Source organism: Monodelphis domestica, chromosome 3, assembly GCF_027887165.1.
Source record: "Monodelphis domestica isolate mMonDom1 chromosome 3, mMonDom1.pri, whole genome shotgun sequence".
Lineage (NCBI taxonomy): Eukaryota > Metazoa > Chordata > Mammalia > Didelphimorphia > Didelphidae > Monodelphis > Monodelphis domestica.
Window position 1 is genome coordinate 158,574,092 of NC_077229.1, and position 22,640 is coordinate 158,596,731.

At 35.3% G+C, this 22,640-nt stretch overlaps 1 protein-coding gene across 1 annotated transcript in view; it reads right to left on the reverse strand.

Annotated features, from left to right (window-relative positions):
• PKHD1L1 (PKHD1 like 1) overlaps positions 1 to 22,640 on the reverse strand; it is a 210,346-nt gene that overhangs the window by 112,282 nt on the left and 75,424 nt on the right. Inside the window, exons 31-38 of the mRNA XM_007488230.2 lie at positions 22,180 to 22,312; positions 21,047 to 21,239; positions 20,261 to 20,403; positions 13,160 to 13,264; positions 9,956 to 10,144; positions 6,280 to 6,450; positions 3,176 to 3,402; positions 1,902 to 2,889 (exon numbers count right to left, since the gene is read on the reverse strand). Coding sequence (XP_007488292.1) covers positions 1,902 to 2,889; positions 3,176 to 3,402; positions 6,280 to 6,450; positions 9,956 to 10,144; positions 13,160 to 13,264; positions 20,261 to 20,403; positions 21,047 to 21,239; positions 22,180 to 22,312 — 2,149 coding nt within the window. The remainder of the gene's footprint in view (positions 1 to 1,901; positions 2,890 to 3,175; positions 3,403 to 6,279; positions 6,451 to 9,955; positions 10,145 to 13,159; positions 13,265 to 20,260; positions 20,404 to 21,046; positions 21,240 to 22,179; positions 22,313 to 22,640) is intronic.

The window sequence follows — 22,640 nt, forward strand, 5'->3', positions numbered from 1 at the left end:
ATCAGATATGCATTTCAGAGACAAAGTTATTAAATAAGATATTTCATTCCAAAGATGGAAGTGGTAAAAAATAAAATTGAAATCAGGTCTTTAGATCATATTTTCTTTCAGCTGAATTGTTAGAATCATTCCGATGATAAATTATTTTTCTTAAATCAATTTTTGTGATTTTTAAATAAATGGTAGACAATTCTAGCAGTATCCTTGTAAGATGAATAGAGAACAGGTCTCAGAGCGCAAAAGACCTAGGTTCAAGTGTCACTCCTGACACATTACTCTGGGTAATGTGTCTGTGTCTGTGGGCAAGCCATTGAATCAAAATACTCCAGAAATATATGTGCATATGTATATATACCTATATAGATATGTGTAAGAATGATATCAAAGAGAAGAGCTTTAAATAGAGATGGTTAGGAGAATAAGAGTGATATATTAATGAATAGCACTTCCTTTGCAAGTACATGCAGTTAACAATATATGGGTGGGTGGAAACCTTTTCTTTCCCCTCTACTTCTTAGCAAGATTTTCATTACATAAAACCTAAATTGGATGCTTTCCAAATTCTAACTAACTGCATTTCTTCCATTTGAAGGCAAGCAGAACAAGTTTAAACCCATTTCTAAATTATAATCCTTCAAATGTCTGAAAACATTTATTGTCTTCTCCAGGCTAAATATCCCTAGCTCTTTAATTGATTGTCATAGGTCACAAAGTCTTTCATCACTGTTTGTTCATCCTTAGGCACTTTACAGCTTCAGTGTCCTTTCTAAAGTGTGATACTGATGAGTAAAGACGATTGTGTTCTAATTATAGCCTTATTCTCTGTCTCTATATCCACAAACTTCTTTATCATAAAGAAGTCATAAGCGTAGTTATTGGGAGTTTTTTCATGCATACTTTTTGGCCAAATTGACTAGGAACAAGGATAGTTCTCCACTTGATTTCAAAAATTTTACTCTGCCAGAAAAAGATGGGAAAAGAAAAAAGAAGGGAAAAAGTGCTATTAGCTCTTTCATTGGAGGGGAAAAGATCTTACAGTTTTAATGCACTACAAACTTAATATGAGTCAACATTGTAATGCAGCAGTCAAAAAAAGTGATCTTAAACTATATAGAAAGGTATAATTTCTAAGAATAATGATGCTGTAGTCACATTATTCTCTTCCTGGGGCAAAACATACTTGGAATATTGTATCCAGTACTTGATACTATAGTAAGAAACACTTTAATAACTAAAGAATGTCCCAAGAAGGACAATCAGAATGGTAAATTCTTGACTCCATATAATATAAGGGTGAGCTGAAGGAACCAGAGAATTTTAGGTTGGAGAGGAGTCAGAAGAGAGATAAAAGCTGATTTCAAGTATTAAAAAAAATCATATCATGCAGAAGAGGCATTAGACTTGATCTGCTCATCCCAAGAAGGCAGAACAAGTACCAGACAGAAGGTGCAGAGAGAAAATTTAGGTAAGATATAATGGAAAATTTCCCAACAATTGAAACTGTCCAAAAGTTGAATGGCCTGCCTCTTGAGGCAGTAGGTTCCTCCTCACTGGAGATATTCAAACTACATGATCACTTGTTGGATATCTTATAGTGGTTATTTATTTTTTTTGGCAATGAGTTGGCCTAGCTGGCTGCATAGTTTCCTTCTAATTCTCAAATATTGTGAATCTGTGAATTAGATCCAAAAAGTATTTTAAAAAATTACACCATGAGAAACAGAAAATTAATTCAGAAATTCCAACATGTGCATTCCAGCAATCACTGTTCTATGGAATTATTATTATGTGTAAGAAAATGCTGACATCATCTTTTGCACAAAATAACTGCATTATAGTTCATTATTATTGGGTGGCATTGATGATATAGTACCAAGACAGCAAAACTGAAAAGAAAGTACCTCTGGCTGGGGCAACATCTTTGAGAAACGGTGTATCATCCAATGAGTATGTAAATGACAAAGGTGGGAAGGCAAATGAATTTATGAGGATCTTCACAAGGACAGTTGAAGCTGGCCTGGCTGGAGTGTTACAGAGTACTTCACTGGGGGTAATGGATACAATCTTACATGGGGCATCTCCAATTGTTACTGTTGTGTTCCCCGGAGAGAATCCATTTCCTGTAATAATCAAAGCAGTGCCGCCCTCAGTGCTTCCAGAGGCTGGCAGTAAAGATGCTGCTAAGGGGCTGTTCACAGTGAAATTTCCAGCTGCCAAGCCTTTAGTCATCACTATAACTCTTAAGGGATAATAACCAGCTGGGACTGCATTCACAACCACAGAAATGCTTGTGTTGTTAACATCTACTGCTTTGAATTGTCTATCTCCAATATAAATAAGAATGTCCTCCAAGCATTCCCCAAATCCTTGACCTTCTATTAGAACCTTAGTAGAAACATTTTGTAATGTGTTTGGAAAGACTTTTGTTACAAAGGGTGTGATGATGTCCAAATAAGAAAAGCTACACTTTCCTTTGCATTGAGCAGGAATATCATGTATTTGAAGATCTATGTCCACATGCTGTTCAGGAGCAGGGGATGTCTCACACTCAATCACAGTGTAATTAACTGACAAGATGGTGCATGGAAAACCTCCCATGGTAGCTTTGATATGATCAGAAGAAGCAGCAAATCCTGACCCCTTAATGATCACTCTTGTCATCCCTTTGGTAGATCCAACATTTGGAGTCACCGTGTCAACATGGGGCAAAAGAACAAACCGTCTCTCCAATTCTTTGGTCAAAGTGTTTACGGCTGCACCCAGGTTGTGCACAATTAATGAAACTAATTCCCCAATTCCAACAGCCATTGAGTTTTGAGGGTCAATATGACACATGATGACATTTTCGGAACTTTCTTCTATGACACAAGGATAGCCACCAATGGTAACCTGAAAGTATATTAATTGTGAAATGAGACTAACAGTTTAGATGGATGGACAGTTAAGCTTTTTGATGAATGGTAGATTAAAGTGGAAAAAAAACTGAATTATTTTCAAATGTTTTTTATATTTAGGAAATGTAATTGTCATAAAATACTAACAATAATATTTTTGATATTCATTATTCAAATCAGCATGTTTAAAACTGTGATGCAAATACATGAGGCTTAGAACCAAACAATATCACATTATTACAATGAAGACTTTATAATGTATATGCAAAAATAGTTCCTACCTTATTAGCATATCCAAGATTGCTAAAGCGATGTCCAGTTATTGTTATCACTTCATTTACTGAGCCATAGGATGGGCTAATGCTATTTATGGATGGTGAATAACAACTTGAAAGTTCAAAGAAAATTCCATTAAGGTTTTTAATCCCAGTATTATTTTGGACACATGAAGGCTCCTCTCCTATGTGATCTGCTACTGATATTCTTGTGCTTGATTCATTAGATCCTTCTTAGTAAAAAAAGAGTTACATGTTACAAAAAAGTATTCAAAAATAAGAACTACTTATCAGCTTACATTAATTTGAGTATGGTAACAACATTCTGGTAAATAAGCATAGTCTATTTGAGGGGTAATTAATCCATGATAATAGCATTCATATAATAGTACAACAGTTTATGCTTTGCAAAGCACTTTGCATATTTCATCGCTTGATCTTCACAACAACCCTGAGGTTGGTACTATTTTTAGCCCTATTTTATAGATGAAAAAACTGAGGATGGAAGAAGTAAAAAAGCAGAAGTTAAAAAGAGGGACACTAAGTGGAACAATGTTGCTTCTTTCCCTTCTTTTTTGTGTTTCTTTCTCTACAGAGTGACCAAACATCTACTTTAAGATAAACTAGTACAAACAATGATTTCATGAATTATAAAAAGTCAGGAGACTCTGGAAAGTCACTGGCATGGCATCAGTTTGGCTGCTGCCAGGAGAAGAGTCAAGCCACTCCTCTTCTATCAATCGAGTTAATTAGACAAATCCAATGAAGAGAAATATAAAAATGACCATGAAATAGTCCTCTTAGTCAACTGTGCTAACAGTTATAAATTCTTATTAAATTCTGTTAGACTAATTTTGTAAGGGGGCATCGTATCCTTTTATATTTAACAATCTTTTTTAATGGTTCTCATTTGAGAACTGATTGTCTCATATTTTAGAGTTTGAGGCTTAAAGGGGCAAGCATTGCCTCTTAGTTTTGAGAAGAAAATTCTTTAAGCAAGAAGGTAGATTAAGTTTTGCCCAGACGTTTTGAAAGATAGACAACAGTTTGTGAGAGAAGAGTATGGATGCAAGGCTCTAAGACTGAATGTAATAAGCAGTAGCCACAGTGAAGTGATAAGTGTCCTCAGTTACAACAGGAACTTCATGATCTGAGCAGGAGAGATGTGAAAACAGAAGGGTGATGGGCAAGCAGGGGAGAGAAACAAGTGCTGAGTAGTAGCAGAGAGAGGTGAGATTGTCATGGGCCATTGTTAAAACCATGGTCTGAGAGACAGACCAAAAGATCTATTCTTTCCTCAACTTTTACTCCTCAAATAACTGTTACTGTTTATATATTCTTTTTTGTTTCTTTTTATGTATGCTATTTCCTTGACTCTGATTTTATTTACATAAAATAAAACTTGGTTAGTCATGTTTTGAAAAAAAAAAACAGGAAAAAATAAATAAATGTGGTTTGTCCAAAAGCCATTGTACAATTTTAAGCAGTTAAAGTTTCAAGTATTGGATTTAGGGATGAGGAAGACCTGAGTTCCAACTGCATCTCACCAATTTATTAGCTGTGTGACTCAATCTCCCTCAGCTTCAGTATCTTCATCTGTAAAAGCTGCAAGCTGTTAAAGCTGAAAACTACAGTAAGAAGATCTGGGGGATTATATATATGAATCTTCAAGGCAATTATCTTCTCCAATAATCTAAGGGGAAATCTTAAGACATGTGACACAAATTATTCATTTTATAGCCATAGTTTTGGTTGGGTAATTTACATTCTACTTGAGTCCCTTCTCATTAGTATTTTAAATAAGTGCCCACTGAAAAGAAAAAGGAATGGGCGGTACAGACACTGAATAAAAATTAGTTTAATTTAAACTTTCACTCAGTCCTATGCATGGGAAAAAAGCTCAACAGCAACAACAATAATAATAAGTTACATTTGTGTAGGGTTTTAATTTTAAAGTATTTTCACATTATGCCTATTATTCCTCCTGACAAAACAAATAGGCTGCAACACATCAGTTGGTCCATAATCTTTATTAAGCACCTGCTATGTGTCTTGCACTCTGCTAAGCACTAGACACATAGAAAGACCCAAACAAAACAAAAACAGTCCCTGTTCTCAAGGAACTCACAATTTAGTGGGAAAGATAATATACAAATTATATAAAAATACATATACAGGCTAAACTGGGGATATTTAACAGAGGGGAAGCACCAGAATTATGGAAAATTGGGAAAAACTTCCTGTAAGAGGCAAGGTTTTAGCTGGGATTTGAAGGAAGCCAGGGATTGGGATGAGGAGAGAGGGCATTCCAGGAATGGGGAAGAGATTGTGAAAATGCCCATTGTCTAGAGATGGCATATCTAGTGTGAAAAAAAGTCAAGGAGCGTGTTCTTGGATCATAGAATAAATGACATGAGTGTAGGTGTAACAAGACTGCAAGTCAGGTTTTTTTACCAGTAACAGTCTCCACACAAGAAGTGGCATTAAAAATACTATTCCAAAAATGTCCAACTGTAAAAGGAGATTTGTTAATCATGGAGTGAAATGTAAAAGACAAGACAACCTACATAGTGCGAAAGAACTTATGGAATATTTTATCCTTCAATCTTTTTGACTTAAGTATCAAACAAAGTGAGCATTAAAAGTCTGAAAGTTCCCTAGTACACTTGGTGAATTGAGCACAGGACCTGAAGGCATGGATGGATTACATTGTTCATCACTGAAGGAAGTTTCAGCACTGATGCAATCACAGATCCACTGAAGTACAGAAATCAATCAGTCTAGAAGCATTTATTAAGTACCTACTACATGCCAGACACTTTGCTAAGCAGTAGCGATACAAAGAAAAACAAAAGACAGTTTATATTTTAAAGGAGTTCATAGTGTAATGGAAGACCTGGTTCAGAGGGAAGATTATTATTCCCATTTGATGCATAAGAAAACTGAGGCATTGAGAATATCAGTGAGTTTCTCAAAATCACACAGCTATTAAATGATGGAGCCAGGACTAGAATCCAGGTCATCTAACTTCTAATCCACAGAGTTACCAAATGATCTCTCAGTACTAGAATTTTTATCAAATATCAAAATAAGCTATTTTTTTCTCCTACCTGGAGCATATGTTGCCTCAATTCCACCAATAAATAGGCGTAATGGAAGATATTTGTTCTCAGCTGGCAAAACATTAATTACTCCTTGAAGAAATATAGTCTGTGCTTCATTAATGGAGCCAGTGCTATAATAATATTTCCCAGGTGAAGTAAATTGGTAAGAAAAAGAACCTGACACATAAGAAGATATATAAACAGAAGTTATTAAAGATAAGTAGACATGATTTTCAAGAGAAATCATACTATAATATTCAAGAATTCAAACCATAGATCTTTTAATTTTTCATCAGTTTGATTATATAATTTAAATAGGATGTAGAAGGTATATGGTCTATCTATTTCATGCCTATAAATAAATTCAGAGTAAAATTATGTCCCTAAATAAATAGGTTCCATATTTTTACTACTAATAAATAGCACTTTTGTAGCACCTTACATTTTGTAATACATTTAGAAATATCTTATTTTGTTCTCACAACATGCTTTTTATTCTGAGAAGTCAATACTATAATTATCATCATTTTACAGATGAAAAAGCTAAAAAAGACAGAGGTCAAATGACTTGCCCAGCCTCACACAGATAGTAAATGACTAAAGGTGGATTAGAAGTCAGGCATTCCTGACTCCAGGATTAATATTCTATCTAGTCAGTCACCTACTTGCCAATTTTTAAAAGCCAGAAACCAAAACCAAAGTCAACCCAAAATGTGTTATAACTTACAGATTAAAAAAAAAATCAAACAATTTGTCCATGAATGAAAAACGGAAACTGCTAGATTTAAAGCTAAACTGAAAGCAAATCTTTTGGTTATAATTTTATAAAGGTTTTTGAGATTAGAAAATGCATTTACTACTAATCTTCAATCAAGGCCACATCTTAGTTATCTGTATGTAACCTGGGAAGTAAAAATGATAAATTTACTAGAATTCATTAGGTCAAATTAATATTCTAATCAAAGCCTCACACTGTGTCTCCTTTCTTCCTCTCATTTAACCATCTTTGAATCATAAAATTATAGATTTAGCACTGCTTGTTATTACTTCCTAAATGTTCTGCTCAATTTCCTCTATTGTCTACACCTTTCCCATCCAGAAATGCTGATGTCCATGTCTAGACTTCTGCTATTTCTGTAATCTTCAGTTTTATTGTTCTCTGACAGTGTCCTGATTACCCTTCATGATTGATCACACTTGTGCTCATGTTTCTAGTCAGCACATTTTTACTTTGTATTATATTGAAATACAGCTCTATAAATAAGTACTTAATTTATTTATGTATGTATATCATGTGTGTCCAAATCAATTTTAAGTTTCTTGAAGGCAGCAACCATCAGCACCTGGCAATTTCCTAAAAAGTCACCTTTGCATATAATATAGTAATCTGTGTTTAGCAAGTGCTTAATTGATGTTGGTAAAGGAGAAAGGTAATGTGGTAATTAAAAGTTTAGCTAACCAGGCAAAGTTTTACAAAGTTGGCTAAGCTATTTCTCTTAAACCATGTCTTTAAATGTATTATTCTGTATATACTTATATATGAATTTCTCATCTCCTTCCTTAGAAGCCAAAACATTGGGAATATAGATCTTATTCTTTGCATTTATATCATCAGCTATTAGCACAGTGCCTAGCCCTATGACATAGTACTTAATAAATAAATGTTGACTGATTGTTTATCACTTCATGTCTGGATTACTGTTGGTCTCTCTGCCTCTAGTCTATCCCAATTTGATTCCATCCTCTATTAAGCTGTCAGTGAGTTTCATAAAATGCAAGACTTGATTCTGCCAATGCTCTTTCTCCCAACAACCTCCTGCCCCTACTCGGAAAACTCTAGTAGTTTGCCATTATCTCTAGCTTTGAATATAAATAAAATCTTCTGTTTGGCTTTTGAAGCCCTCCACAAACTACCCTTTTCCTACATTTTTAGTCTTCTTAACACTTTGTTATCCACTTTATCTGCAATACAATGACCCTAGCTTGCTTGCTGTTCCTGATGTACATGTTGTACTAGTAGGTCTGAGAACCCCCCTCTCTCCCCCGACCTGAGGCTCTGTGAAGAGGAAAATTTGCTAGTGACCAAAATGAAGAATGGAGAAGAAAAAAAGTGATCCACAATCCTCCAGAAACATCAAGTACAGATAACGGGAACAAAGCATAAATGATAGTGAATGTAGTTTCCTGACACTGGGTTGAACTCAGTAGTTTCTTGGAGATGGGCCAGTCATTCATTGGAATAGCAAGTCTCTGAATATACAACACTTGACACCCAGTGTAGGCTGTATATCTATGAAATCCTTCCCTAAATGCCCTGTCCTCATTGGGATGTGTTTAAGAAACCTAAACATCACAGCAGAAACATAAAATAAGTGTTTTCAAAAAATTATAGGACATTTATATGGAAAAGCACCAAGACATTTTGTATTATCTTAAAGGGCATAATTAGGACTAATGTGTAATAAGTGGCTTTAGCATTGCAGACATCAGTTCCATATAAAGAAGATATTTTAAGCAATGAAAGTAGTCAAAGAATGAAATAGATTTATGAGGTTATGAGTTTACCTCAGCAATAGGAGCCTTCTAGCAATGGTGGACACACTAAACAGTGAACACCTGGCAGGGATGTTGTCAGGGACAATTTCTGCATCAGTTTAGAGGATGACTTCAGAAATCCCTTTTAACTAAGAGGGTAGGACCTAAGAAAATGCACTTAGAACTTATGATGGATCATAAGATTATAGGCTAAGAGGTCTATAGGCCAACTCCCTAATTTTTCTGATGAATGTAGCCGTCCACACCTGTGTTTACACAAGGAAAATAATCAATCTGTGAAGATTGTCTTAGGAGAGTGCATGCTCAGTCTTGCACATGGCAAGAAAGGCACTGACCTTTGATCCCAACAGGTTTAGGCACAAAATCAGGTTTCTTTGTTCTCACCAGGCTGAAAAAGGATACACATCTATCTTGTCATGATTTGCAGTTGAACCAATGACAATCCACTATGTCTCCAATTAATATGCATTATGTATCTTTGCATATGAATGTTAATAAAAGATGAGCACACAGGACCAGCCCATCTCACTTGCCCACTCATCTTCCTTCCTTACTTCCACTTCTTTCACCTATCTCTCTCTCTCTCCTGGAGCTCTGGTCATGCTCAGTCTTTCTTATGCAGTTTCCCTTGTTTCTGTGAATCACCTTTGCTTCTCTAACCCCTATCATTAAGCCGTAACAGTCCAGGTTTAAAGCGAGGCTTTAAGGACTGTGGCTTTGCCTCTCCTGATCTCTAAACTCATTTCTGATTCCCATGGTGTTGTTTTAAGGTCTTCTCACTGTCTCATCTCCTGGTGAAGTGGGAAGACGGAGCTTAGGTCAGTGTAGCTCGATTTTCCATATGATTCGGTGTCTGGTCTCTCTCTTCCCATCCCCCATGGCTTCAGTTCCTCCCCAAGGAAATAACTTTCTATCTTTCCTCTCTTGGGGGGGCTGCAGGCAGTTTCCCCCAACAATGAAAAAACATATATCAGAGGAATTACATGCCCTGTGGGTAGTGAGTGGCAGAGCTAGAATTTGAACTTGGTTCCAAATCGAGAATTTCTGAAACTGTATCACATAATTTAAACAAATTTTTTTCTTACATTCAAGGAAAAGATAAAAATTAAACAGAGAAGAAACATACCTGATGTAGTTTTTTGGCTTCCACTAGTAAATCCTTTGCCATCATAAATCACATTTCCAGGACTTGAAACAGAGAAAACACGATAACCTATTCCTCTGATGAAAGGCTGAGCTTGCCACTGCCATATCACTGTGTCGCCCACAGATATATTTAAGACTGATGGAGACCATGCATATCCTTCTCCATATACTGGTACCAGAAAAGGAGAGGCCATTTAAAAGGGTAAGAAGAAAGAAAAGAACAGAAATTAAGTTTTGCTGAATAGAAATGTTTACTGAGTTTCAAATATCCTATAATAATATTCTGTCTCTCTCACATACAGAATTTCATTATTTGTTAAATAAACTAAAACTAGAGAAGTCAAGATGTTGAGAACTAAGGAGAACCAAAAAAATTCATTAGCATAAATCATCAAGAGGCTTCATCTGGAAAGCAAGAATTCATTGAAAGCCAGTCACAAATAGCACCAAATTTTAGAACATTTTCTGAATGTCCAAAATTGAACTCATTCTATTTTCTCCTAAACCTCCCACTTCCTAACTTCTCCATTACAGCTAAAGGTACAATCATCTTCCTAGTCACTCAGGCTCACAACCTAAGTTAATACTTCATTATTTCTTATTTTTTAATCCTTATCTTATTATTTCTTATATCTGTGCTAAGTCCTATTGATTCTGCCTTAATTACATTTTTCACAAATGTCCCTCTTCTCTCTGTTACAGTACCCTGGTATGGGCCTATATCACCTCACATGCGAACTATTACAACAATCTTCTAGTTTGTCTCTTTGCCTCAGGATTTTTTCCTAACTCTCACCTCTCAACTTCCATTCAGTTACCAAAACAATGTTCCTAAAGCACAGATCTGACCATGCCACTACTCCCCTAACATCCACCATTCAATAAAATCAAATGTTTCCCCATTTCTGTCAGGATCATATATAAAATCCTGTTTGGCATTTATGCCATGCTTCATTCCTTTCAGTCTTCTAATACCTTACTTGTTATTCTATCTAATGATCCCATATACCCATGTGATCTGGTGACACTGACCTCCCTGCTTTCCTTGCATGTGATACTCCATTTCCAGATTTTAGACATTGTTACTAGTTGTCTCCTATACGTGGAATTTTCCCCTTCTCATGTTAATCTCCTGGATTCCCTGACTTCCTCCAAGTTCCAGGTAAAATTTTACATTCTATTGGAAACCTTTATTTATCTGCCATAACTGTTGTGCTTTTCCTCTGTTGATTATCTCTAATTTACCTTTTATAGAGCTTGTTTGTACATGTTTGTTTTCTTGTTGTCTCTTATTAGACTGTGAGATCCATGAAGGTAATGACTATTTTTTGTCCTTATTTTTATCCTTAGCACTTAACCCAGTGCCTGTCTCATAGTTTGTGCTTAATGAAGGCTTATTAATTCATTGATCATAATATTCTTGAACATATCAAGTTGCTTAGACTGAGACATACCCAAGAATCTATTTACCCTTCCATCTTTCATGAACAAACATTTATTTAAAAATATATATCATCACTGGAGGATTTCTATGTGAACTGAAAAAACCTCCAGGAATTGATGCAGAGTGAAAGGAGCAGAACCAGGAGAAACTTATATACAGAGACAGATACACTGTGGCACAATCGAACATAATAGACTTTTCTACTAGTATCAATATAATGACCCAAGAGAATACCAAGGAACTTATAAGAAAGAACACTATCCACATCCAGAGAAAGAACTGTGGGAGTAGAAATGCAGAAGGAAAACCATATGATTGATCACCTGGTTCGATGGGGATAGGATTGGGGTTTTGGCATGAAATGATCACTCTATTGCAAATATGAATAACATGGAAATAGGTTTTGAATAATCATACATGTATAACCCAGTGGAATTGCTTGTGAGCTCTGGGAGGGGGAGGGGGAAATGGAGGGAAAAAACATGAATCATGTAACCATGGAAAAATATTCTAAATTAATAAATTATATATATATACACATAATCACTAACTAGCTAGAATATAATAGCAAGGATCCATATTTCTGGGGAAAAGCCTAGATTTAGGCTTTGTAAAATTGTGGCTCTACACTCTACCACTGATTTACTTTCTATATCTCATTTTGTCTAGGTTAAAATGGAGGTAATAAATAACATTTATTTTGAAAGTACCTTGTCAAAAAGTTGGAAGATAAATTCCAATAAAAATAATTTTATTTGGTTCCTGAAGACTTCATTAAAGTCCTATTATGAGTAGTCTGTGTAAGTTGAATTCCTAGTAGATCATAGTATAACAAGTGTGATTTCTCTCTGCTGGAAGTATAAGGCAGAGATGATGCTGAATGTGTCTCAAAAGAGAGATGGAGTCATTCTCTTTCTTCTCTTATAGTTAACCAAGGATGTGTTGGAAGAAAAGCATATAGGGAAATTATTCCATGAGTTTTCCTTTTTTGACACAATGCTGTGTCCTATTTGACACAGCTCTTAGTTACTGGGGCCAGTAAGGAGTTCATTCTATCAATCAATAAACATTTATTAAGCATTTACAATGGACAGGCAACATATTAAGTGCTGCAATTCCTGGGTCTTTTCAATAAGATGCCAAAATGCATGGATATTCCCACAGAACCAGAGTATATCTCCTGAGCAATGGAATCATCTCTGTTTCACTAGTAATCTAGTAAGGCTTTGAGTATGAGTCAAAGACTGTGAGATTATTATCCAAGGTATAGCCTAGCTGAGTTTAGTGAGGCTCACCACTGTAAAACTGGACACAAGATTAGGAATATCTGGGCCATAGAAGCACATGATGCTATTTATGAAACAAGTAGTGTCAAGTGGCAAACTGAAATAGAAATGAGGGCCACTAAACCATACATAAGCTACGTATTCCTTTGAGCTATCTATTGACTGAGAAAAACATAAATTTATATTATCTATGTTTGATTGTATTTTTATTTCATTTATTTTGTTAAAACATTTTTTCAACTACATTTTATTCTGTCTGGGATGACATGGGCTGTATGTTTGATACATCTATTGGAAGGGTGTAAAAAAATTGAGTTTGTGTCAGGAAAACAAGTCCATACTGATGAAATAACAGATACTTTGAATTTCTGAAGTTAGTTCCAGGCTTGGTTTGGAGGGTAGAGGCAGGGGAGAAGCTACATGAATTTAAAAATTTACTAGTATTGACTCATACCTGAATCTTTTCCTTGGTTGGTAACTCTGAATACATTCTTTGTTGAATGAAGAATACATGTTATACTTGTCTCTGAAGAGGATGTTACATTGCAAGGAAATGATCCTAGAAAGGGTCAAACAAATAAAAATTTTCTCAATCAACTATTAAAAATATCAACTTATCTTCTAACTTGGAATCAGTACTAAATATTGGTTCCAAGGCAGAAGAGTGTTAAGAACTATATAATTGGGGTTAAGTGATTTGCCTAGGGTCACACAGCTAGGAAGTGTCCACAAAGCTGCTCCTGAGTTAACTAATTTTTAGAAGAGATACCATTGTTTTGGTTGTACAGAACTTTTTAAACCTTATAAAAATGAGTCACAAAAGGCTGTGATTTAATCATTTAGGAACTAACAGTCTTAACACTTTCTTCCAAATCATCAGGATCTTTGTTAGGTAGACTTTGACATAGAATTTTGAACTGGAAGAGACCTTAGAGATCATTCTACTTGTCTTCCAAATGAGAAAGCTGAGTAGCAGAGATGGCTAAAGAAGGACTTAAAGTGAATAATGAGAGCAAAATGTGAGTGTGATTTCAGGACTTCAGAAGAACATCAAAGGAGATGGAAAAATGTGGGAGGACTTCAAGAAAACTTTTGGAGGAAAGGGCATGAACTGAAGGAGGATAAAGAGAAAGAGATTTACTCTTAAGGAGGATTCGATCTGAAGTACAAGGATTGAGGAGCAGGACCTATAGGCAGGAAAAATAGGAAGAGCAGAAACAGCTGAAGGACTCCAGGAGGAGGAAAATAAATGGCTGGAATTGGATAGAAATAGAAATAAGAAAGGCTCAAAACATCAAGTAATAAAAACTAGAGGAATTTGGGGCTGGAAGAACTGGAGTCTATAAGTTTTAACAAGATTTGGAGATGTGTTCCTAGGCATCCACAAGCAGTTTGAAAGACAAGCACTAAAGAATTAACTTCTGGTAATTGTGGAGAGCACAGAAAATCTTTCAGAGACTTGCTTTGAGTGTATAATAGTTATCTTTTTGCCACAATCGAGAGATTTCTATCTATGTTCAGGATGAAGGCTGGTCTTTCTCCTTGAATGAAATGTAAAGGGGTTTGGGCAATGCCTTTTCACTATCACAGTATGTGATATCGAAATCACTTTAAAAGACTGATATATATGAATTTAAGGTCGCCAAGGAATTCAGCTATGTAATTCCTAAATGAAAACTCAAGTCAGCAGTCAACCTTTTATGGAGTTTTTAATTACAAACAGGAGGAAGAAAGGTATTAGAGAGAGAGAGAGAGAGAGAGAGAGAGAGAGAGAGAGAGAGAGAGAGAGAGAGAGAGAAAGAGAGAGAGAGAGAGAGAGAGAGAGAAAGAGAGAGAGAAAGAGAGAGAGAGAGAGAGAGAGAGAGAGAGAGAGAGAGAGAGAGAGAGAGAGAGAGAGAGAGAGAGAAAGGGGAGAGAAGGGAATAGGGCTTAAATACCCCCTCTGTTTAGGCTGGGCCAAAGGCCCAAGCCCTTAGATAGCTGAGGCAAAGAAAAGAGATCAGTCCCTATCACTCACGTGACCAAAATGGAGAAACAGTCTCAGGGGCCTCCACCTCCAGACTCCTTCAGAGCAAAACCTCTCAGAGCAAAACCTCTCAGAACAAAAAACTCCTCTCTGTCCTCAGACCCCGCTATCTTTAAGTCCACAATCTAAGTCCCCTCCCCTCAGTTCTCACATCTACCAATCACTGTCCATGTCTCCCCTGTGCCAATGGTGGCTCTAGCTTAACCCAGGACTGCCCAGAGGTCTGCCCCCCTTTGCACATGTCTGTTGAAGGTCATATTCTCAAATAATTAAATCTTGATCTTTGCTGCAGCCCTTCCTAAATCCTGTTACTCTGAGAAGGGTGGAGATTGTAAGTTCCAAGACCTGGTTCTGTCATTCCAAGTATCTCTATTGTATCAATTCTAAAATCAATCATGACTCAAAGAACTTCCTGTTCTATGCTAAAGTATAGGTCAAAGCCCTTTCCATTGTTTAGCAAAAGGTTTCTGTCCTAAAGTAGTCTTAAGTAGGGAGGAGAAGGACCCTCCCATGCCAAGGGTTTTCACATTCCAATAGAGTTCTTACTATCAGTAGGAAATTTTTCAAGTATAAAATTTCCCAATAGGGAAATTTCCAACATTCATAAGTCTAAGAAATTTTAAGGTTTACAATTATCAGGGATGATAAACTGTTTCTAAAAGAACTAGAAGTCACTCAGTCAATAAGCATTTATTAATCACCTGTTCTTAAATGCTAAGTGCTGGGGCTATACAGAAAGGAAAAGACCTCACAATGTAATGGGGGTAGGAGAGGGACAACAGGAAAACAATTATATACAAATAAAGATATAGAGAGGATAAACTGGAGGTAATTTCAGAAGAAAGGCACTAGTATTTTTAAAATTAGCAGAATTTATCCACAAATATGTGAACCTTTTCCTCTCTCTCCAAATCAGAGAAGGCATTGTCTGGGAGGCAAACATATATATTGTGAAGATTAAATTTAACTATCTCCTGATTGTGAAAATGAAATTAATTAACTCTCCCCTGATTGTGAAGATTAAATTGCAACTGCCCATTTTTAGATTTAAACATCAAAAGTGTAAACATCCCACTCAATCATTTAGTGGGGAGGTCTGTAGCCCACATTTACAATAGTGGGTGACAAATCAGAATTTAACTGACTGTCCCTGGGCAGTCCTAAAGCAAAGTTTCAACTGTGATTGGTAGACATAAAATTAGGGGAAGGCACAGGAAGTGATACAAAAGAAATTGTCTTTAAAGGGGAGTTACAACTTCCTGTGGAGAGAGAATAATCTGAAATTCATGGGAGAAGAGTCTGAGATCTTTAGCTGAAGAAGAATCTGCTGACTGGACCTGAGACCCTGTTCCTGGTGAAGCTGTTCTTAAATCTTTTCCTTTGGACTGACATGTGGTAAGTGAAAATGCTGACTACTTTCCTGGATATTTTCTGAAGAAACTAGCTTCAGGAGAGACCTACCTTTTTAGAGAGTTTTCCCCAAGTCTTTGGCTTTGGCAAGGCTGGCTGAAACTAACTCTCCCTACCTGGGTTGAGCCAGGGGCCAGGAGTAAATTACTTAGTGCTTAGGCTAGTTATCTTACCCTATCCTCTCTCTGATTTGCTTACTTCATTCTTTCTATATTTTGTAAATAAATTGTAAATAAATCTCTTTGGAATTAATATAAATTTCTGGCAACCCTATTTTAAATATAGTCCAGTTCTACCTTTGTATAAATAAACTCCTTTTCTCCCTTACAATATGCAAATTATATCTTTCATGTTTTTACTTTTCAGTTCACTCTCTGGAGGTAACATTCATAATTCATTCTCCTAGTATTCAATCTGTAGCTGTGCATGTTATTCTCTTGGTTCTATTCATTTAATTGTTTATTATCCCATGTAGTTTTTCCAGGTTTTTTAAAAAAAATTAGCCTGTTCATTGTTTTATATGGTGCAAGAATATTTATCACAATTATATATTACAATTTGTATGGCCATTTCCCAATTGATGGACATTTCCTCAATTTCTAGTCTTTTGCTACACCAAAGGGTACTGCTACAATATTTTGGAACAGATAGGCTCTTTCCTATTCCTCTTGATTTCCTTGGGATATTATTTTAATGAATGGTGTAAGATACTGATCTATACCTAGTTTCTGTCAAACTACTTTTCAGCTGTTTGTCCAAACAATTTATACCAAATAGTGATTTCTTATTTCTCAAATCTGGAACTATGCTTTTGTCAAACACAAGATTACTATAAACTTTTACTTCTGTTTGAGATTTGTCTGTCCTCTTCCACTGGTCTGCCTTTCTATTTCTTAGTCTTACTCTTTCTTAGTACTTTAATAAGTACTGTTTTATAATACAGTTTATAATCTGGTACTGCTAGTCCATCTTCCTTTATGCTTTTTTCATTAATTATTTTTTTAAACCCTTACCTTCTGTCTTGGTATCAATACTGTGTATTGGTTCCAAGGCAGAAGAGTGGTAAGGGCTAGGCAATGGGGATTAAGTGACTTGCCCAGGATCACACAGCTGGGAAGTGTCTGAGGTCAGATTTGAACCTAGGACCTTCCATCTCTAGGCCTGACTCTCAATCCACTGGGCTACCCAGCTGTCCTTCATTAATCCTTTTGATGTTCTTGATATTTTGTTCTTTTGTATGAGTTTTATCATTTTCTTTAGCTCAAATAAATTTTTTGATGATTTAATTGGGATGGCACTGCATAAGTAGATTAGATAGAATTGTCATTTTAATTATATTGGCTCTGACCATCCATGAATCATGAATATTTCTTCAATTATTTAAATTTGACTTTATTTGTGTGAAAAGTATTTTATAATTATGTTCTTGTATTTCTTAGTTTTTTTTTTTTGACAGGTATACTCCCAAGTATTTTATTTCACCTGTGGTTATTGTGAATGAAATATCACCTTTTCTCTCTTCTTATAGGATTTTGTTTGTAACATATAAAATACTAGTAATTTATGTGGTTTTATTTCATATTCTGCTACTTTGCTAAAATTGTTAAAAGTTTCAACTAACTTTTTAGTTGAATAACTAGGATTTTCCACATATATCATCATATCATCTGAAAAAAGAGGTAGTTTTATTACCTGAAAGGTACTATTATTAAGAGGGATCAGCAGAGGTTTAATGTAGGATGTATAAATTCCAATGATGAGGACATGTAAAAAATAGACACGAATCCAGGACTTCAATCCCCAGAATACCCTGTAATCTCTCTGAATTCTCACATGGGCCGAGATCGAGAAGGTATTTAAAACTGGTTGTGAATAGGCTCGGGCTCTTTTGGATGTCTGTTTTGGAGCAGACGTGGCTCTTCCATGATGTGAGATTATCTTGTCTAGACCTCTCTGGCCTAGGCACGTGTTTCTTATCCTGTATTTTCTTTAATCCTTAATCTTTAATAAATCTCATAAAAAATATAATACTCCTTGCAGAGAGAAACTAATTTCTACCTGCCTCAGTCTCCCCCTAAATTTTAATCTTTACAGACACAATCATCCTACTGTATATATTGTTCTTTTCAGACCACATCTGAAGTACATTTGACATTTCTGTATATTATATTTCAGGAAGAACTTGGATAATATGGAGAGCAACAAGATTAACACAACCAGGATGGTAAAGATCCTCACATTTATATAATGTAGGCAAGAAGTTGAAGGAATTGGGGATGTTTAATCAAAAAGTCAGTCAGTCAGCAAACATATTATTAAACATTTTCTGTGTCAGGTAACTGTGTGAAGCACTGGATATTCAAAGAAAGATGAAAAAGTCTCTGATCTTGAGGAAGTCACAAATTGCTGTGTGCAAACAAACTATATACAAGATCTCTTGGAAATAACAAAGGGAAGATGCTAGAATTAAAAGAAGGTTCAATACTTTTATTGATATATGATGACTAGATTTAGATATCTAAAAGGGCTGTCCTATGAAAGAGAGAATAGGTTTAGCACCAGAGGGCAGAAGTAGAACAAGGAACGAAATTGTAAAGAGGAAATTTAGGACCTATGACAAGGAAAACTTCCTAACAAGTTGTACTAACCCAAAATAGAATGGGCTGCCTCAGGAAATAATGGTGATCTGCATTTCTAGAAGTCTTTGGGCAAAGGCTGGATAACCAGGTTTTTTAATATACATTGGAGGGAATTCTTTTAAAAAAGTTATTCAGATATTTTATTTTCCAATTACATGAATAACAATTTTCAACATACATTTTCCAAAATTATAATATCCAGATTGTTTCCCTCTCTCCCTTCCCTCCACCTTCTCAGAGATGGTAAGTAATTAGATCTGGATTATATATGTGGGAATTCTTTTTAGATCTGAGTTAGGTTAGTTGGCTGCTAAAGTTCTGTTCAACTCTGAAATTCAGATTGACTTTAATATGTTCAATTTCAGCTTAGCTAATCTTTCTGTTCACAAATGATCCCACACTTCAATTAAACTGAACCCAGATTCCTCATATTGATGTTTTAATCAATACTCTGATTTTCTAGTTTGATATTCATATTTACTATAAGATCAGGTGGATCTTTATTTGTAAAGGTAACTAAAATGGCAGAATACAAAGAGCAATGAATTTATAATTAGAGGATCCAGGCAGAAACAAGGAAGAATGATTAGAATTTCAGAAAATGCAAATTTAGTTTTGATATAAGGAAAACCTTCTTAATAATTAGACATGTCCAGAGGTAAAGGCACTACTTTGTTGGGGAGGTGTGTGCTTCTTATAATTTGAGGTTTTTCAGGAAAGGTTGGATAAACACATGTATTGGGGATGCTGTAGAGCAGTGACATCAAATTCAGATAGAAGGATGAGTGGAAATAAACCATACAAATTTACTTCTGCCAGCTTCATATTAACTTAGAAAACCTCAAATTAAAATTAACTATGTTTTATTGTATCTTTATTTATCTTTTTAAATATTTCAGAAAAAATTTTGATCTGGTTTTGGTAGTACTCTGAAGCATTGTGGGTAGCAGAATTTGGAATATCTCTGATGTTGAAGGTAATTTTGCTTAAATAAATACAGGCTAAATTATATGGTTTCTGAGATCTATTACAACTCTGAGGTTTCAAAATTATGTAATTAATTATGTAGTTTCTCTCTCCCATATTTTACAGATGAGGAAACTGAGGCTTACAGAAGTAAAATGATTTACCCAAGGTCACAGGGAACCAGATATTGGGCCTAGGCCTTATGGCTTCAAATGCAATGATGGTTTCACCTATTCCAAGTTAATGATTATTGTGGTTCCTGGCCAGATGGAGAATCATTCTCTTTAATCTGATGTATATCATACAGTATATGCAGTAAATATTTTCCAAGTAACTGAATAAATTAAGACAAGCTCAGCTATCAAAAATAAATTATTATATACAATCAAAGAAAATTGATGATATCATAATATTCATGTTAGTAAAAATGGACACATACCTTGTTTACATGTTCCAACTATAAAAAGAGATATAATAAAAAGAAATCTTGTAAGGAATGATAAAAAAACCTTACCAAAGAACACACTGTTTTCATCTGGTGTTGTGCTGAATCCAAAGCCCATTAAAGTGATTTCAGAACCACCATATAATGAGCCTTTTTGTGGAAATATGTTGGTCACTTGCAAAATATACTGTATAGAAACATTTAATTGTTCACTACAAAAGAAAAATAAAGATGTTTTTATTGGATATTCCATGCTGTTATACTACTAAGTTTTTGTCATGAAATAAATTCTTTAGGACAAAAGGAAGAAATGAATACTTTATTCATTACAATAGGCTAAAAGAGGGCTTGATTTTATACCCACAGATGAACTTATATATTTTGATTGCATAAGTATACAACGCATATATATAGGTTTAGGTAGAACACCTCATCTCAAAATATAGAGCCATATTATTACTTCTGAGGCACATACTAAGTCTTCTATGATGAAAAAGGGGGCACATAATTGAAATTATAAAAATAATTTGTAAAATTAAAAGCATTCTCATTCTGCTCAAAATAATACCAGTATCAACACTACTATAATAGATTACTCAGTTTCAGTGACATGCCAAAATCTATATATCTTTATGATTATTCCTTCAGTTGGGAATCAATCTATAACATACATATCAACATGAGTTCTTTAATTCTATAATATCAAATGCAAAAAAATTTGGATTTGGGAATGTGAAAGCTAATTTTATTTGAATTGTAGCACTGACATACTTGATTTCCCTGAGTATCATTTTGCTTGGATACGAACTAGACATTATTCTTAGTCTTTAAGGAATTCAAATAGTCATGTTGTACCTTGGTGATGCAAATCCCCAGTTTCCAACCTCTACACAAATGTCATAGTTCCCAGGAGGTAATATGGGCAGAAGACATATAATATCTGTGAAGTTCCAATGCAGAACAGTACAATTTGATCCTCCAACATGTACCATGTTCTGTAAGTGTTCATCTCCAAAATTATAGCCCTTAATAGTTAAATTTACATCTCCTATGATTGTAAAGGAAGAAAAAAAGTTTTAAATGAATGGCCACAATAAGGTCAAATTCAAAGTTTGTGTCATGTTTAAAAAAAAGATGTAACCTGTTCATCTGCTAGGGTTTACTATGTCAAAAGTATTCTTCCATTAATTGGTAGCTAACCTGGTAGTATGGATGCCGTTATCCCTGGTCTTTGTACAGAAAGCTATAGTCCCTATAATGTCTGGAAATTTCTAAAAGTTTTGGAGGCAATTGAAGAGTCAATCAAGATGTTTGGCCATTTAATAGAACATCCTGATAAATGGTGCCACACAACTCTTTACTTTGCTATTTCACTTAGGGAAAAAAAAGGAAATCCAGGATTCTTTATTTAAATATTTCTAGTCTGATACCATAGCTTAAAATGAAGAAGTGATACATAATTTGGACCAAATTTCAAGTTTAATACGTAGGTTTAATTATCTTTTTTTAAACCCTTACCTTCCATCTTAGAATCAAGACTGTGTATTGGTTTCAAGACAGAAGAGTGGTAAGTGCTAAGCAATGGGTTGCCCATTGCTTGCCCAGGGTCATACATCTAGGAAGTGTCTGAGGCCAGATTTGAGCCTAGGACCTGCCATCTTTAGGTCTGGCACTCAATCTACTGAGCCACACAGCTGCCCCTTAGTTATCCTTTTTTTTTTTTTAAATTAAAACCCTTACCTTCCGTCTTGGAGTCAATACTGTGTATTGGCTCCAAGGCAGAAAAGTGGTAAGGGCTAGGCAATGGGGGTTAAGTGACTTGCCCAGGGTCACACAGCTGGGAAGTGTCTGAGGCCAGGTTTGAACCTAGGACCTCCCGTCTCTAGGCCTGGCTCTCAATCCACTGAGCCACCCAGCTGCCCCCTTAATTATCCTTTTAAAGTAACTTCTATGATAGATTTATTTGATCTCATGAAACAATTTCTTACCAAGTAACATCCGTATTTTAGGACTAAAGGACATTATGACAGGAGTCTGTGAAATGTTGAAACTAAAAGCAGCATTAGCACTTGCTTGTAGTTCATTGGTCATAAGAGTAACATCAAATGTTCCCTCAGATGCCTAAAAATAGAAAGAAATTTATAAGAACTAGAAAATGTAAACCTTTAAATGAAATGAACTAAAAATATCCAAGTCCAACTGTTTCCCTTCAGTTAAAAAAAAAAAACCCATTCATTTATGAAGTGCCTACCTGGCACTGCACTATAAATATTGGTGATAAAAAGATGAAAAATAAAATAAGCCTTGCTTTCTTGGATTTCATAGTCTGGTGGGGGAGATGGGGAGACAATGTGTATATAGATAAGTAGTAGACATATGCATAGTAAATTCAAAGTTATGGAGGGGGGAGGAACCCTTGGAAGGGGAAGATCTTGTTTGGAGGTAATGC